This window comes from Podarcis muralis, chromosome 6 (genome assembly GCF_964188315.1).
Source record: "Podarcis muralis chromosome 6, rPodMur119.hap1.1, whole genome shotgun sequence".
In the NCBI taxonomy this organism is placed as follows: domain Eukaryota; kingdom Metazoa; phylum Chordata; class Lepidosauria; order Squamata; family Lacertidae; genus Podarcis; species Podarcis muralis.
Genome location: NC_135660.1, coordinates 369,800 through 387,815, shown reverse-complemented (window position 1 = coordinate 387,815; position 18,016 = coordinate 369,800). Strand labels below are relative to the sequence as shown.

Below are 18,016 nucleotides of genomic sequence, written 5' to 3'. Positions count from 1 at the left end.
CTTGTCTGTTGAGTAACCTCTGAACTGAGCATGAGTCCTCGAAGGCTCCCACTCTCACATGCTTCTGAAAACCAGTTCCAGGAACTGCAGGAGAAGAGAGGAGCTGCTTGGGGACTTCCCATAGTGGCACCTGGTTGGCCAGGGTGAGCAGCGAATGTTGGACCGAATGGGCCCCTGGCCTCATCCAGATGACTCTTCTGGTGTCCCAAGGAGCTCTTTGCATTTTTATCTCATTAATGACTTAGGGGAGGTGATCAAAAGTCCATCTAGAACTTTTTCAAGTGCCTTCAGAATGCAGTACCATAATTCTAAATTATCTGAATAATTCCTTCCAGAAACCACTCACCTAGCATTGTTGAATATTCATGTATATACAGTGGAACCTTGGGTTGCGGACGTAATCCATGACGGAGGCACGTCCACAACCCCCAGAGTTCGCATCCTGAAGTGCCGCGTCTGCGCTGGTGCGATTTGGCGCTTCTGCACATGTGTGAAGCACGATTTAGCGCTTCTGTGCGAGCAGCAAAACACGGAAGTAACCCGTTCCGGTACTTCCAGGTTTCCTGCGGTCCGCAACCCGAAAACACATAACCTGAAGTGGCCGTAACATGAGGTATGACTGTATTATTATGCAGTCAGTCTGTGGGGCAGCTTGCAGGATCAGATAAGCGAAGAGCAGGAGGAACACAATGAGCAGCCTTATTACCTAGCCAGACCTTTAGGCCACCTGGCCTGGTCCTGTCTCTGTACCAACTGGCAGCGGCTGTTGTGATGTCAGGCTGGCGTTGCCTACCTGGAGATTTTTGCACCTGCTGCGTGTGCTCCATCACTGAGCTGGGCCCCTTCTCTGGAGAGGGAAGCTTGCAACAGAATGGAAAGTGCTAGGACTCGGAGTGATGGGCAGCAGCCAAAGCAAAAGGACTCTCTGGAGAACCTCTGTCGTTATTTGCGAGTCAGCAGCTCAAGGAGCCACAGATTTTCCATTAGGTGGTTGTATTCATTAATTTATGTATGGAATTTATGTGCTGCTTAAGATAAGCATAAATCTCTTAAGCAGTTAAAATATAATCAGGAGCAAAAGAAAAACAAGACATTTTCCTTTAGGAAGCTCAAGAAGAGAATAAAACTATATACCATAGATAAAACTTAGTAGAACACTAAAAGAAAGCTTAAGAACCAGGAATCGGAGTCCAGGGAAGTTTGGGTAAACACAAACGTCTATAAGAGGCATTTAACCTTGCTTGTTGTCTCCATCTCTCAAGCCAAGGGTGCTGCTGCCACAGCAAGAGCCCTCTTCTGGGTCACAAAGTGACCAGCGTCCGGGGACCCTGGTTCCAAGTTGCTCAGGGCTTGGACCCTGAACTTGGCTCAGTAGCTGAGAGGCAGTTAGTGGAGAGCTTGGTGTGTGCAAAGCTGGGGGCCCCACTGAGCAGCCTAGAAGCTGTATTTTGTATTAAGTACAGCTTGTGAACCCCAGTCTTTCTCATTTTCTGCTGTGGCACCTTATTTTTGGATATTCACGGGGCTGTTGCATCACCTTAAAAAGAGAGGATGTGGCCTGATGGGGATGCAGGAGCACTTCTGCGTAGGGGCTTTTGCTTCAAGAGAATTATTTGGACGTGGTGTTTTCCCCCAGTGACATGAATCTCCATCTCTGGTTCCAGTTTTCTTCCTCCCCTTTGTGTGAGATGCGTCCTGTTTTGCGGGTGTCTCAGTCTTGCCTTGTTAGCCTGCGGGCAGGGATTGTGAACACCTAACGATACACAATATAGCAGCTGCTTGTTGGTTTATTATGGGATGGAGGAAATAGTATGAGCAATTGCTGCTGCTGCTAGTTTCTAATAGGTGAGAAATGGAACCTGCTTGTTGGGCTTGCCACAACTACCACTTGTGTAGTTTCAGAGATTTGTTCTGAGGCTTAAAAGGGGCTTCTGGTCTCTGTGTGTTTAAAGATGCTTCCATATTATTAATAACTGTTTGGCCATGAGGTGGGTGGGCAGTGCTGCTCCCCCTTTTCTGGAGTGGCTGCAAGCAGCCGCAAGGCACCTCTGGCTTTTTCGCACAGGCGCTGGTGGTGATTGGCTCCGGGTGTTCCTCCCACCCGCCCAGCGCTGTGCTTTGTCAGGCGTCCCCAGAGAGCATCTGTTGTCTGATGCCGGCAGCATCCCTCTCTACCTGCTAATGGGTCTCGCTCCCCTAGTTCCACTCCGCCTGCCTCACTGCTGACAAAAGGAGGAGTTTTTTTATCTTGGCAGACCACCGAAGCAGATAATAGCTTGGAAGGTGGCAGGATTGCCCCTTTGCCACCCATGGAAGTGCCCCCCGGGGGAGTAACAGGTGCGGCAAGAGTCTGGCCACGGGCGCGATGGATGGGAGCTGGCCTGGAGAGGAGCCTGAGCGAGTGAGGCTGGCTGCTGTCCTTCCCTGAGTGATGCAGCTGTAATCCTGCCTGCCGTTTGGCTGATCGCTCACTGTGGCTCAGCAGCTGACGGGGACCCACGCCTGCCTGCCTGCCTGCCTGCCTGCCAGCCACCTGCTGGGCTGCAGAGATGAATTACATTTTTGGAAACAACACTCTGCTCTACTCGCGCACCAGTCGGGGCGGCAACACTGGATCCGGCCATAGCTCGGGAGGACCCAAGCAGAAGCTGTGGGCAAAGAAGGGCTCTGGGGACGCCCTGCCTTCCGAGGAGGCCGAGACTTCGCGCTGGCAGCAGATTGCTGCCTTCTTCACTCGCAGGCATCGCTTCTTCTTCTTTGACTGCATCTCTGTGGCTGCCAGCTCCAGCCAGGTAAAGCGTCACTTGTTGAAATCGGGGGGGAGGGAGGGAGAGGGAGGGCAGCCATTGATAGAAGGGCTGGATCTGGCAATGGGATCTCCTTCCACAGCTGCCAGGTTTAGGGCAGGGTTAGAAGAGGAAGGAATATTGCAGTCAGCCTCATAGGTTTCTGGGTTTGGCTTTGAGCATATTAAAACTTGCATGAACACCAGCTTGGTGGCTTAACATTTCTTCTGACCTGCCACAGAAATAGGGAAATAGGGATTTTGGCACAAATGTCTGACACGATTGGGGCTGCAAAATTAGCCTTGGTCAAACAGCTGGATTCCAGGGAGAGGCTAGGGGGCAACCTGGGGCACAAGTAGCAGGCTGCATGGCCTTGTTTGGTTGGGTGGGCAAGCGTTGTCCTGGAGTGAAGAGTCCTGACTCTGTTGCGAGGGCTCTGGGTCGCCAACGGGGTCTTGGTAGGCCTGGTGAGATAAAGGAAGAGAACAGAGTTGGAAGTGCCTCTTGACCGGAGCTGGCAGCCAAGACCGGGAGGCTTGTCTCTGCAGAGCCCCAGGAAACGACCAGGCCGGGAGGGCAGTGAGTTCAGCTTCCCACCCTGAGGGCAGGAGAGGAGAGCACGCTTCTTCCCAGAGCATCCCTGGGATTGTAACTTGCCCAACTTTGTTTGAAAAGTTTCCAAGGGGTGAATTTCCGCAGCTTTGCAAGGCAGCCTTGGCTCCTGCTGGGCTGCTCTGAGAGCTATGAAAAAATGCTGGGCTGCTTCCTTCCTGTAACTCAAGCACGTTCCTTTCATGTTCCTTCCTGGGTGGATATAGATAGGGCAAGTTTTCTCCTCCTTTTTGGCACCTTTGTCAATATCTGACACCCACATGCTCCCTTGTGGCCTTTTCCCAGCCTTTCCTTAGGACTTGCCTTTTCGACTTGAGCTCTCCCACCTCCGTGGTTTATACCAGCCACAAGCCCACAAGACAGGCCTGCATTGCAGATATAGGCAGAGAGGGAAGGGGGCAGGTGGGTTGCAATGTCCTAGTGAGTTTGGGGCTGAGCCTGGGTGCTTCCTGGCTTCCAGCTCTCCCTCCCTCTCTCTTTTCTCTGCAGCCCAGTGGAGGCCCAGTGTCCTCCAGGCCTCTAGCTGCCAGCTAAATCTTAGTGCTGCTGCAGCACCTCATGAGCTCTCTGGCCTCATCCTTCTTTGCACATGTTCAGGCCCTTGATGTCCATACCACTTTTTTTGCTAGCATTCTGTTGCTCTTTGCTGCCCAAGCATCCCATTCTCTTGCTCCAGGAGCACCATCCCGTTCTGATGCTCCTGCAAGAGCGTTGACTTAGACTTCCTGCCAAATTGTTCCAAAGATGCTGACAATCCTTGAACCAGCTGAATTTCTCTTCTCCATCTGATGCTGATCTGCTTTAGTTTGATCTTGTCATATGTATTCAGTAAGTTTGGTATCTTTTGGTGCTTTCATTACTCTGGTAAGACAAGTATAGCTGCTCCTGAGTTCGGATCCCTCGACCACAATTGTCCGTGCAGTTGCCCTCAAGCTTGGATTACTGCAGTCGGCTCTACGTGGGGCTGCCCTTTAGGTTGGTCCAGACGGCAGCTGGTGCCTGTCTGCCCACGTTCCTGTTCTCACAGTGACCAACCCGATGCTCCTATGGGGAGCCTGCAAGCAGGACATCAGTGCTCTCCCCACTGTTGTTCCCCAACAGCTATTATTCCGAGACCTCATATCTGGAAGCCGTTGAGCTTTATCCTCCACTAATTTGGCTAAACCCTTTCAAAGCCGTCCGTTCAAGATGGTGGCCAACGCTGCAACCCCTGGGAGTAAATTCTATAGTTGTAAGTCTGTGCTGTGTGAAGAAATACTTGCCCATCCTTAATTCTCCAATATTTAGCTTTATACCTCTGGGTTCTTCTAGTATTATGTAAGAGGAAGACAAAGTTGTCTTTATTTCTACCACACCCAGCATGATTTCATAGACTTCTATCATGCCACATCTAATCTGGTTTTTAAAAATAGTTTAGTGGGTTTTTTTTCAAAACTAGAAAGCCCCTCACAGCCTTTTCTCATAGTGGAATTGCTCCAACCTCTTTAGCACACCTTTAACTCCCTTGTTCTCAAATGGTCCAGTTGCTCCCCCTGATTCGTTGAAATATTTTTTATTGTGGATTCTAATGGTCTTGGCTATCGGCTGCTTGAATTCTTTTTTTTGTACCCCTTCCTGTCTGCTTGTCTTCCTTTTGCCAAAGTTTGTGTTCCTTTTCGTTCCCCTCATGTGAGCAGCCCTTCTGGTTTTGAAAGGGAGCCTCCTGGCCTCCTCACAGCTTCCCTGACTGCTTGCTGACCACACAGGTATCCTGCTGGTGACACTTTTCCTCATCTAGAGTATACATAATCATCATTACTGTTTTTTACATTGATTTGTCACTTGCTACAAAATTGGCTCAAAACAATGTCTAATTATAAAGGCATTCCTAATATAAAATGTAAGACACACACACACACACACACACACACACACACACACACGTATACAGGAACATTAATTAGCCAAAATCTTGCAAGAATGTAAAAAGAACAGATGCTTCTTGAACACCTATGAAGACTTGGATATGGCCATCCTTGTGATCCGACGCTTGGGTGACAGGAGCACGTTGTCTGGCACCTGGGGGAGCATTGCACAGTTGGGGAACCAAGGCCTCTCTTCTGGTGGCCACCCTGTGGACCTCCCTCAGATGGTCCTGGCTGAGTTCCTATGAACCCCCAGGCGCTGTGGAGAGATGTGACCCTCTTGACAACTTTTCACCTTCCTTTTTACCAGTCCCCTCATTTGAGTCCTCCTTCAAAGTCAAATGTGACGGCTTGCTTGTTGTAACCTGCCCTGGCATCCCAAGGCACAGGGTGGGATATTAGTTTTAAAATTAATTAAGAAACACCATTTTCACTCCTACCCCTGAGGGAGGCTTTATCCTGGACTGAAGGCTCCTTCGCTCCTGTCTGCCCCTCCCCCTCAGACTTGTCTGTTCAACTTTTTAGTACCAATGGATTGCATAAATGGAGTCACCTTTTTATTTTAAAAAATCCATTTATTTTAAATTGTTAGCAAGTACACAGCTCCCACAGCATACACCCACAAACCCATAGAAATGGAATTTAATTTTTTTGTTATTTATTTTTATTAAAGAGGGGGGAAAGGTGAGTGGGGGTGGGGTCGGGTGGCGAATTTTTGTTATTTATTGCATTTGTTTGGCTCCCAGCAATAAAATATATAATAATGTAATTCAGCTAAAACAATAGCACTCGTTAATTGCGTTCCTCCAGAATAATTAAGTATGACCAGACGCAACCCCAAAGCCTCAGAGCCATGCCCAAATGCCAGGGAAGAAAAAGCTGCCCCTCTCCTGTGGAAGAGGCCTTGGGGTTGGCATTTGGTCCTCTTCTGGGGCGGTGGCTGAGTGCCCAGACAAAGGCCTGGGGTTCCCAGGGAGGCTTGTGTGGGGAGAGGTGATGCAGGAGGTTTCCAAGAGTTGTAGCTTGAAACCAGCCTGTGGGGCTGGGCTTGCAAATGAATTGGCAGCCAGGTCTGAATTAGTAAGGTGGTTAGTGTATGAAACATGGAAAGAACAGGCCTGTCTGGATGCGTCAGTGCAGGGGGCAGCAAGAACTCGCATCGCCCCCAGCCGCTCGGCCAATGTTCAGGGATCACGGGAATCCCTGTACTCTGGGCACTGGTGGCTGCTGCTGAGGAGTTCTGCCAGGTGCTGCTCTGGAGTCACCCTGCTGGCGCCAGTAGCGCCCGTCTCACAGGCGCCCAAACACCGAGGGACAAAAACGCCCCCCAGCAGCTTGATGCCGTTCTTTGTGGCAGGGATCCGGCAGCATCCATTGTGGGCAGTTGCAGCCCAGTAGCTGCGGTTGCCACTGCAGAGTATGAAAGCCTTTAAGCACTCCAGTGGCTTTCAGGAGAAGGTTTTTGGCAGTGACCCACCACGGAAAGGCTGAGCCAGGGATGAATGGGGAGGCTTAGCTGGGTGGGGCAGGGTTAGCTGGGGTGGATGGTTAGGAGCCAGCAGGTGTCTTGCTGTCCCACAGGCAGAGATACAAAATTTCGGTGAATAACAAACAAACATGCTATTGCAAAAAGCTTGGGAAACTCTTTATCTATGCAGGTGGAGCAGTTAAATCTCAATTTGGTCTGGCATTTTTCTCCAAGGTGTTGCTTGAGCTTAAATGCTTCTAAATTGCAATCAGGAAAGCTTGCTGTGTGTTTAATTTCACCTCGCCAACCCTGAACGTCCCTAGAAGGGGTGGCTGGAGGAGGAGAGGGATTGAGATTCTTCCTGTGTGCATCACATTTTCTTAGTAAGCAGAGCTCTATTTAGAACGCTGAAAGCCACTTGGATTTTCAATACTGTATTGTGAATAATTTGGTATCACCCGCAAATTTGGTCACCTCTCAGCTCACCCATAACTCCATGTTGTTTGTGAAAACTTTGAAAAGCGCCCGTTCTTATCTGTCTTCATTGTGAGAGCTACTCTGCTATCATATCACATTAGGTGCCGAGTTCTGGCAGCTGTGTAGCCCAAACAAGATGACGGAGAAACAAGAGGGGGGTGTATCAGACTGTGCAGCATCCCCCCTCCCCGCAAACAAAGGTTTGCAAAAGTGGGGGGGGGGAGCACAAACTGAGGGCTGGTGTCAACCTGTGTCATCACATCCTACTGAGGATTGAACATGCTCAGTGGCTTAGAAATCCCGACGGTCTGTTAGCTTGTGGGGGGTGGGAATAGAAAACTGGCAGGTGGGTGAAAAGCAAGACTGGCTGCCTGCACACCAAACAGGAGCATTTTCTTTGGCAACACCTTGTTGTCGATCTCATGCTCTGTTTTGTGTTCTTTAACCATTTACCCATCCAAATGAGGACTTACCTGCTAATTCCAGGACTGTGAAGGTTGCTCAGGAACCTTCGTCAGGGAATTGGTGGAAACCTTTTGAAAGTACAGGAATTTGATGTCTACCAGTTCATCTGTCTACTAACTTGCTTGTTGGCATTCTAAAATGACAGTCTGAAATGTTAGTAAGGATTTCCTTTTGGAGAAGCCATGTTGATCCAGCTTCAGCAAGACTCAATGGTTGTATCTCACAAGTTTCCACCCATCGGTCTGGAACAAATATTAAGTTAACTAGGGCTGGGAAATATTAGGTTTTAACATCGCAGTGTGTCACCAGCCAAACATTGCGGTTTGCCGATATATCATGATGTTGAAAAAAGCTGCATTGGCCCCATCCCTTGAGGTGGTGGGTGAAACTGCCACAGCTCTCACTGCGGAGCCGAGGCTCTTTCATCCCAGAGCCTTGCAGGGCCCAAGCCCGCTGCTCAGCTGGGGGGGGGGGAGGCTTGCGCCCAACAGCTGAGTGAGCCAGACCACTCCCCAAGATGGAGGGAGCCCTGACAGGCTCCCTTGGCAAGGCTACTTCGCCTTTGAGGGAAGGGGGGGCAAGCAACCTCCTTCTCCTGGGAGAAAGAGGCCACTTGCTTCCCCCCCCCCCCCCAGCTGAGTGAGTCTGGATCCTCCTCCTGCTCTTGTGCAAGCAGGAAAATTATTGAGGCTTCCTCAGCTTGGGAGCAGGAGCAGATTTACGCCCCCCCGCCCCGATGACTCGTGTGAACTGGTGGCGGGTCTGGGTCTCCGTCAAACTGCTTGGCTGAGGCGAGGGCAGCTGCACTCCTGCACTGGTCGGGGGGGACGGGGGACTGACAACGGTGGCGGCTTCACTCAGTGGTATATCGCTAGTAAAACCACAGTGGCTCCTGAGTCCCTCTGCCTCCAGCCCGGCCCGGCTGCAGCTTGTTTCTCCCTAGGCATGCTGTGAGTGCTGGGGGGGACGGGGACTGAGGAGCGGCAGAGGTTTCACCCGTGATATAGCGCTGAGTGAAACCCCCATTGTGGTGAGCCCCTCATACCGGTCCTGGGCGATATATCAATATATCACCAGGCCTGAAGCTGACCTGCCTATAATTTCTTCAGTCTCAAGTCTTACTTTGGCTACTTTCCAGTTCTCTAGAATGTAGGCTGATTTTAGGGACAAGTTATGTAATTTCCTTAGAAGACCAGCATTCCCATTTACATTCTTTAACTCGCAGGTGGATGCTGTGGGGACCTGGTGACTGGTTAACTTTTAATGTCAATAAGCCCTTGTTGGCATGTGGCTCAATTTTCTGGGTCTCTCCCCCCCCCCCTCTCTCTCTCTCACACACACACACAGAGAGAGAGAGAGAGAGAGAGAGAGAGATTAAATTCCGCTTCTCTCCTTCCCAAGTACTCTGTTTGCTCCCTTGTGTAATGCTCCATCATCTCCCCGCCTGGTCTCTTGCTTCTGATGTATTTAAAGACATGGCTGTTGTTTTTATTATGCATCTCTCAGATTTTTTCTGCCTTCCCACTCGCTGCCGGGAACTAGAGCAGTGCTTCTTGCCAGTCGTGTCTGTTTGGCAGGGATTGTGTGAGCTGTCAGTAGATTTGAAGAGCCCAGATTGTGCCTCAATTTGCCGGCCGTTTCCCAGGGCCAGGAGTGGGGCTGCAGCTTTCTCCCTCTCTCTGAGGTCATGTGCTTTCCCCAAGCCAGTGCTTCTTGCAGATGGTTGCGTGAAAAGAAAGCCCCGTGGGCAAGCGCCTGCCTGTGTGTGGAAAGGCTCCATGCCGCTGGGACACCTGCACAGTCAAGTGCCTCAGCCATGTGGAGCCCCTACTCACGAGCAGGCACTTGCAAACGGGGCTCCTTTCTCACACAGCTGTGTGCAGCATGTGGTTCTTGGTGGTGTGTATGTGGAGGCAGCTCTACGGTGCCAGGTGAGGCCGAAAGGACAGCCCTCTGCTCCCCACACACTTAGGCCCTGGAGTCTGGAGAGGGACGCATCCTGCCCTCTTGTGTGCAGTTGTGTACGGAAATGGCTTGGGGATTCTCCAGTGATGGATTTGTTGTCATGCAGACACACAACTAATTGCAGAAGCACCAGCAGATGTTTCCCTTCACATTTTTACAGTATATCACAGATGTCATCCTGAGTCACCAAATTGCCCCTCTTCCTTTCTCCAGACGACTTCTTCTTCTTCTTCTTCTTCTTCTTCTTCTTTTTCTTCCCCTGTAATGTTGGATGAATAATAATAATATAGGTTGCCAGTTCATGTTTTTAGGTGAGATGGTGCATCATATTTTACTTCCAGTTTTAAAAGAAGCAATAGGAGATGCTTCTTTGGTTACCTAGCAACTGTGTGATATCCCACCTAGGTCCCCACCTCCAGTAATTCCTTTTAGCTCCTGCTGACGTGAAACCAGCTGGAATCAGACCCTCCTGCGCTCACTTTCCTCTTGTCTCTTAAGTTAAGGTTTCAGCAAGGGGGAAAGTGCCTTATCTGGGGCCAGTTGATGATCTTCTGTGGGCCTTCCTCTTCTCCCTAGTAAGAGGCAGAGTGAAATCATGTCCTGCTCTGTCTTCCCTCCATTGTAAGGTGCATGTTATGTCCTGTGGCAGATCAGGCTGTGAGCAGCTTGGCCCATGCAGGGGATACTTGGGACAGGTCTCTTGTCCTGGAGCCATGTGATGAATCCAGAGGCAGCTGATCATGTGCTCCTTGCTGTGTTCTGCCCAGGTGTTTGATGCACCTGAGCTTTGCCAGCTTTTTATTCATTTATCTCAAGGATTTATATGTCCCCTTTTAGGGCATAACCCTTGCAAGATCGTATACAGTCGTACCTTGGATCCCGAACGCCTTGCAACTCAAACATTTCGGCTCCCGAACGCAGCAAACCCGGAAGTGAGTGTTCTGGTTTGCAGATGTTCTTTGGATCCCGAATGTTCGACGCGGCTTCCAGTTGGGTGCAGGAAGCTTCTGCAGCCAATTGGAAGCCGCGCCTTGGTTGTCAAACGTTTTCGGAAGTTGAACAGACTGTACCATGATGAGGAAAGTTCCATTAAGATCCACCAGAATGATCAGACCAAAATAATTCTGTGTCCTAAGAATGCCAGGAGGAAACAGCGACCTAAAAACTTTGGGGAAGGAGAATTTTCAGGTCAGGAGCCATCTTGGATTGAGCTGTTCCGCAGATGTTGGTGTCCAGTTTTCTTTCTCCTGTTCCCTCACAGTGGTGGCTCTGGCTTGCCTCAGAGGAGGTCTTGGAAGTCACACATGACCCCTGCTTCCCAGGAAGGGGCTGAAGATATGGTCTCCTCCCCAGTGAGTCCAAGAGCTGGTAAACCCAGGGAAAGAGGCCCCAGAGTGTCTCAACGGTGGGCCCCTGCGCCTCTCCGCTGCATCCACTGCCCTCTGAGTTCTGAGCTGTCGAGTGAGGTGGATGCAGACCCTCTTGTTAATCCACAGAGCCCATCTCTAAGGACTAGTTCCCACCCGGCAGCCCCTTGCACCTCCAAGACAGAAGCGCAGCAGCCTTTGGAGGTAGGGGATCAGAGTTATGGCCTTCTCGTACTCTACCACTCTTTGTCTTCAGCAGCTGCAAGCCACAAGATTAGCTTGGGGGCAGGATGGTTTGGGAGGTCTCTGGAGTCCTCCTCACCCAGCAGCTGGAGCCCACCACACCACACCCTCCCTCATTCGGTAGCTCCTCCGCAGGGCCGCTTCCTCCTCCGCCCTCTCTGAGGGGGGCTTTTCCTTTGCTTTGGAGAGAGGCAGTGTGTTTCCAGCAGTGCTGGGGGGGTTGTAGCTTTTGGGTATCTTGGTTGCCTCCTTTGCAGGACAGCATTCCATTTGAGTGCAGAAGGGCTGGCCTGGCCTTGGCAAGCAGACCTGGCCCTCCCCAGCACACCTGCAGCCATGCGATGTACTGCTGAGCATTTGCCCTCATGCTCAGTCGCGGCGCAGGGTCTCAGGCTTCCTTGCCGTGTTGGAGTTTGCAGCATAAAGGCACTGTGGACATGCCAGGTGACCTTTGGCGCAGCTTCTCTTCCCTCTGCAGAGCATTGATTCTGTTTGCCTGGCAAAGGGGCCGACTGCGTGTTGCCCAATGGGACGCCTTCTGTCTCTGGAGAGGGCGTGCAAAGCCGGGCTTCTGCTGGACTGGCCAGGAGAGCATTTTGCTCGGCTGTCCGGAGGAAATGTGCCACTGCTTCTCCGCTTCTGGCTGAGCCGCTTAACTGGGCTCCCGGATGGCCGCCTGTTCCCCCCCACGCAAGTGCTGCTGTGGGGCTCCTGACGGCTGTGAAGTGGGGCCTCTGAGGCATGCTGGCTCTGCCGCCAAGGCCTGGGCAGACGCACCTCCGGGGCTCCAGCCCCAGGATGCAGCCGGGCAGCCGCCTTGTGTTTCAGCCACGCTGCCTGTGGCATCCAAACACAGGGGCAGGTTCACCAACCTGCGCGACAGTGTGAAGAAGAGCCCCACCAAGAGCACTGCCAAGGTGAGGGCTGCCAGCGGGTGGGGCTCCGACAGCTCGTGGTCCAATTGCTCCTCGGAGAAGGTAAGCCCCCCCCCCCGGCTCCGCCCCAGCTCCTTCTCCCTTCGTGCAGGACTCCAGCGCAAGGCATCAGCTGGAAGGGGGCTGGCGTGCTCTTGAAGCGCTTTCCTGCTCCCTGGAGTTGCCAGGATGTCAGGCCAAGGAAGGTGGTTTCCCCACATGTTGGTTGTGAGTGAGTGTGCAGGAAACCTCAGGTTGGTTTTCTGAGGCTTTGGTTTTCTGTGAATGGAACTGTAAAATTGTGCAACCCCCAGAGCCCACCCTTTGGAGGGGGCTTCAGCAGCAGGAGTGGTGTTTTAAACACTTTAAAAGGTATTTGGATGAGTGGGGGGCACTGAGGGGGGTGCCTGATTCTTTGGTGGCTGAGTCTTGGTGGGGGCAGCACATGATGAGCAGTGCTCTCCAGTGGCCATATTGATTCTGTCCAATTCCAATAACCTATTTATAAAGCAGGTCACATGCTGTGTGCTTGTAGAGGATTCAGTTGGACCAGGGCTTGGCAGCCTTTTCTCTCACGCTTGTCTGCTGACCGGGAGAAGGAACAGAGTGGGTGCTGGCCAGGATCCTGCCCCTCTTTCTCTGACCCCCTCTTCTCTCCCTTTTGGCCCAGGCCATTCTGCCTCACTAGGGGGCCATTGGCATTTGCTTGAGGGCTCCGTAAAAATAGGCCAAATAATTTGCCTGTGGCCCCAATTTAGAGGCCGCCTTGCTTGTCCTTTGCTTCTAAAGGGTGGCCGGGCTTGAGAGGTCTTTAGGGCACTTGCTTGCATCTTTAGTAGTATTAATTTACATGTGCTGAACATTTACATAATCCCCAAGGGAGCTGTTTCACACCCTGGCCAGGCTTGTGCCCTGGGGAGTCACTTTGGCAGCGGTTTGACTTGACTCCCGGAGGGACGCTCCGTTGTCTCTCGAGGCAGATGGATGCCAGCAACAACCATTTATTTATTAACTTTTTTATACTGCTCTTCATCTGAAGATCACAGGGCAGTTCACAACATAAGCTTACAAAAGAAGAACGCAAAGAACATAGGGAAAAACAAAAGTAAACTAATAATCTCCGTCCCACAAACACATTTCCAAGGCCGTTTGAGTGTGTAATCAGCAAAAGGCCTGGTTATAGTGGAGCATTTTCTCCTGGCTCCCAAAGTTGTATAATGAAGGCTCCCTGGATGGATAGGATAGATGGACTCGGCCTTCAGCGTTCTGTGACGGCTGTCTGTCCTGCTCCTTTCGTCTTTAGTCTTAATAAACTCCCTGAAATTGATGCTGGAGTTGGGTGCTTTCTGCAAGCCTCAAAAGGAGAGTGTGCGAGGGCTTGGGCAGCGGAAAGCTAGGGAAGTTGGGTGGTCTCTCTGCTTTCCTTCTAAAGGTTTGCCTTGTGTTCCCAGAAAGAGCCCCCCCTGCCTGTGGCTGGAGGGGACCTCAGGGGGTGGCAGCCCCTTGAGAGGCCCACCTGGACGGGCCGTTGTAGGAGGAAGGCACCCAAAGGTCGCCCCTCCTTCTGTTACAGTACTTGCTGCTCCCTCTTCCTTGCTCTGTGGAAGTGCCTAATAGGACCAGTGAAGTAAAAATGGCAGGTGCATTATTCTTTTGAGTGATTGTGGATTCAGCCTTGTGTGTGCTGGATGCCTCTGGGTAGGTGCAGATGTCTTAATAGCATTGTGGTCCACCACCACCCCGATTCCCCCCCTGGCAGGGGGATGGAAGGGGCACTCAGCCGCAGTTCTGCTCTGGCTCCCAGCAAGCCCAGGGGCCCCCCAACGTCTGAGGGTTTGACTTTGCGGATGCAAAAATATGACCTCCTGCTCCGCTTTTGTCAGCCCGCTTGGTATCTGTTGTCTTCCTGGTTTAGAGTGTGCCGCGTGAGCCGCTTATGGGCTCTGGTGATTAGGGGTGTGGGGAGCAGGAAGAAGAGATACTCAAATGCTTCTTCAAGTGCTGCTTTGTTGTGCAGCCAGGCTTTACAGACTGCTGGCTGTGCAAAAATTACTTTTAGTGGCCAGTGATCCTGTCAAGGGGTGGAATTAAGGATGTGAAGACACAGGGGTGAGGGAGCATCCTGATAACTCCCCCTCCCATTTTTTTTTTTGGGGGGGAGGCATTTATTATATATTTATTCAAGGTTTATATACCACCCTATTGCAAATCCTCAGGGCAGTGCATAGCATAACACCATAAAAACATTTAAAAGCAGCGTGAAGCATTCATTAGAATGACAGGCTACTCGAGGGACATTTTAAACCAGGCCTAGACCCGTTGGCACCAGACGGTTTCCAGGAAAGTCAGAATTTGGAGTGGTGGGTGCTGTGCTCTTCTGAGCAAGCAGGATAGTGATGTCTGCCTGGCCCACCTTTGGCCCCGTGAGGTTTTTCCAGGCAAGCACACCGTAAGAGCCCGCTTGCCTCCTGCTGCTCCTGACGGTAGGACTCGAACCAGTGGCAGAGTCCCACTAAGCAGGTGAAGAGCTTTCTGACAGTGAGAGCTCTTCAGCAGCAGAACAACGGACAGCCTCTCCAGGGGGTGGCCTTTCCTTCCATGGAAGTTTTGAAGCAGCAGCTGGATGGCCACCTGCCAGGCATCCGGCAGCGGCAGTTGCTAACATTGTAATGGCAATTTCCCTTTTCAAAACCAGATAAATTCAGTGATAAAAAAGATGTCAGTTCACATAGCCTCTGTACAGCCATGGACACTGGAGTTTGATTGTTTTTTTAATACACACACACACACCAGTTAACATATGAACTAGGTTATAAGATATTATCTGATAGGAAAACCATATCTGTATTTTTTCTTTTCCTTTTAACAAACCCCCCCCCCAAGTAAAAAAAATATTGGGGTGCACTGGGATGTGGAACCTGTGGCTCTCTACTGGTTGCTGGACTCCAGCTCTCCCCCCAGTGCCAAGGGGGCTGGGGCCTGTGCAGAGGGGGAGGGGGAGAGGCCTGCTGGTTTAAGGCCACAGTTAAGTCTACCTCATCTTGGCCTCAGCTCTACAAATCCAGCTGATTGGAAGCCAAGAAGACTAGAACAGGTGTGCCACAAGTTGTGCTTGCTTACGCCTTGCAGTGCCAAATCCAGGAGAGCCTGAGACTGGCAAAAATGCTCCACGTTGCCCTGGGTCTCTGAAACACAGCTGCAGACCCGACTCCTGGGGTCCTTTGCAGCAGTGCCTCTCCGAGGGAGACCTCCCTCTGCCACGACCTGGGCCCTCTCCCAGGAGGACTCCACACAGGAAAAGGTGGGGCATCTTTGCTGCTTCCGCCCAGGCACTCCAGCCTCCTCCTATGTATTGGGGCCTGAAAGCCCAAGGAAGGGGCACATGGAAAGCAACTGGTAAGCCGTTGTGACTTTCAACACGGCACAGCATCTTTATCGGTAAAGGGGCACAAATGGCGCAGCATCAGCCTTCGCTTCCGGTATCCTGAATTTGTGGAGCTTGAGCCAACTTAGAATTGTAGAGTTGGGAGGGACCCCAGGCTAGTCCAGCCCCTTTTATGAGGAAGCCTTGACCCTCAGAATCACTTGATGAGCCCTTGTGTTGTGCCTTGCTGGGGAGAAGGAAAGGGGAATGTGTGTGTATGTTTGTGTTTTCCAAAAGATGCTGGGGTTGCAAGTATGTCTTCAGAGCAGCCCCTGCTGGACTTTTGCCTACAACGGCCCCAAATGTGAGCCACATGCGCTGGGGTCTTAGGCGTTCCTTCAGCATTGGGGGAATGTCTGCTCTGCAGCCAGTTCCATCCGCGAGAGCCCTGGGGGGGGGGGAGTTCCTCTTCCACCCGCAACCTTTAGATTCAACTCCTGACTTCTCTCCATTCATGCTTTTAGATACCAGAAGCTGTTCCTCTTTCTCTTCCCGTTGTCTCTGTCCTGCCAGTCCCCGCTGAGACCACACTCATCCCACCTTCCATCTCACAGGTTTTTATTCCTCACCCCACCCCTTGGCATGCCAGGGCCTGTCTTGCTGTGGTTGCCTCTGTGATTGCATGCCCGTTTGGTCCTGGGGTCCTTGGAACTCAGCATAGCTTTTCTTCCCCTTTGGGGCATGCTGCAGAATGGAGTGGTTGCCTTGCCTCCTTGGGTTGGCTGCATGTGCATCTCAGTGGCAGGGGAAGGCTTTTCCTGCAGAAGGCCCCAGGCCAGGCAGGAGCTGAGCACCGCCTGACCATGCGGAGAGCCGCTGCCCAGGAGCCTGGCTCAACTGCTGTGGCCCCTGCCATGAAGACGCAGCCCTGTTGACCTCTCTGGACTCCTGCTGCACAGCGGTGCTGGGGGACCTGCTCCCACTGCTGCATCTGCTCAGAGGCCAGGCTCTTCTAGGGAGATGCCCGCTGACTTCATGGTCCGACTGAGAGGAGGGGCAGTGGGCCTTGGCACTCATGGCACGCCTTGCTGTAAAAGGCAGATGGGTAGGCTGGCTAATCCAGGCTAATTCTTTTCTCAGCTGAGTCATTCTCCACATACATAAAAGATGCCTCCTTAGGCATCTTAGGAGATGCTCCTTAGGCATCTCCTTAGGCTCAGCAAAGCACTCTCTGAGTTGTTGGTCTGGGGCAGTTGCATCAGAACTGCTTCCTGCAGAAGCCGCCCAGAGTGGCTGCAGAATGTGAAGGTGAACAGCTTGTAGGCTTGACCGGCGTCCAGGCAGATGGTGCTAGACCCCTTGACACTGGCCGACCTAGAAATCATAAAATAAAATAGTAGAATTTATTATATAGATTTCTGCTCTGTGCTTCAAACAAATCTGTACATACTAAAGGCAGCAATATATAACAGAGCAGTGACTATAGCAGAGGCAAAGCAGATTGCAAGCCTGGAAAAATAATTGTTAATGTTTATTGTATGGCACCACCAGTGTCCTCGTGCTTTATAGTGAATAAGATGACAGGTCCCTGTCCCGAGGAGCTTACAGTCTAACATTAGTAGTTTTTGAGGCGAGTCAAAGAAGAAGTCGTGTCCAAATGAAGAGAACTCAAAGGTGGGTTGGGGAGTGCAAGCAGGCAGTAAGGGATACCCAGCTCTTGCTCTAGCACATAACATTTGTCTTCTCACAAGAGCAGAGAAATATATGGGTTGGGGAGGTTTATGGGATTGGGTCAGCAAAGCATGCCTGTTGCACTCTGGCTTCAAAATGGGCTGCAGTTTATTAACCGCTTTGGTAGGGCTCCGTTTTGCTCTTTCAGCTGCAACTGGCCTCTTCCTCTGGGTGTCCCCTGGTATTTGCTGTCAGGAGCAAGCAGCTTGACCCTGTTGCACTGCAGAGTGGGCAACCCTTAAAGGGAGCGGCAGTCTTCTGCCCAGAAAGAAAGAAGGCTCTGTGGCTTCCCTTTGGGCATTCCTTCTAACGCACGGCCGTTATATTTTTAATCCTAAGGCAAATCCTCCTCCAGTGGTGGTGAACACCGAAACTTCGGAGACCCCAACCTACGTAAGTGTCTATTGATATTTAATTGCCTTGTATGTCTTTCCAATGAAGCTCAGTGAAAACATATGCTCTGTGCTGTGCTATTTTTTTTGTAAATTAAAAAAAAGTGGTGAATCCACATTTAGGCAGTTATGCTTTAGCTTCCCATATCACCTGGGCTATCTATCTATCTGCAGGGAAATAAGAAAGCTCTCTCTGGTGGGGAAAGAGAGAAAATCTCTTGCCATGTTAGAAGTTGGGGGTGAACCAGTTACACTTGATAGGTTTGAGGCATCTGCAATGCAGAGCTAGCACTGGGCAATGGTTGCCCCACGATGGGGTGGCATCTGC

General features: G+C 51.3%; 1 protein-coding gene across 20 annotated transcripts in view; it reads left to right on the top strand.

The window, feature by feature from the left end:
• The window catches only part of DLG1 (discs large MAGUK scaffold protein 1), an 81,421-nt gene that overhangs the window by 24,848 nt on the left and 38,557 nt on the right, over positions 1–18,016 (top strand). For 5 of the 20 annotated variants that reach the window (XM_077929553.1, XM_077929551.1, XM_077929549.1 and 2 more), the window contains exons 1-3: positions 10,967–11,248; positions 16,090–16,179; positions 17,636–17,689. In XM_077929553.1, the coding sequence (XP_077785679.1) occupies positions 10,982–11,248; positions 16,090–16,179; positions 17,636–17,689 (411 nt within the window). In that variant the 5' untranslated portion in view covers positions 10,967–10,981. Of the gene's footprint in view, positions 1–2,534; positions 2,793–10,938; positions 11,249–11,898; positions 12,265–16,089; positions 16,180–17,635; positions 17,690–18,016 lie in introns of those variants that run through there. The other 15 variants (XM_028731982.2, XM_028731979.2, XM_028731978.2 and 12 more) reach the window with 6 other exon arrangements.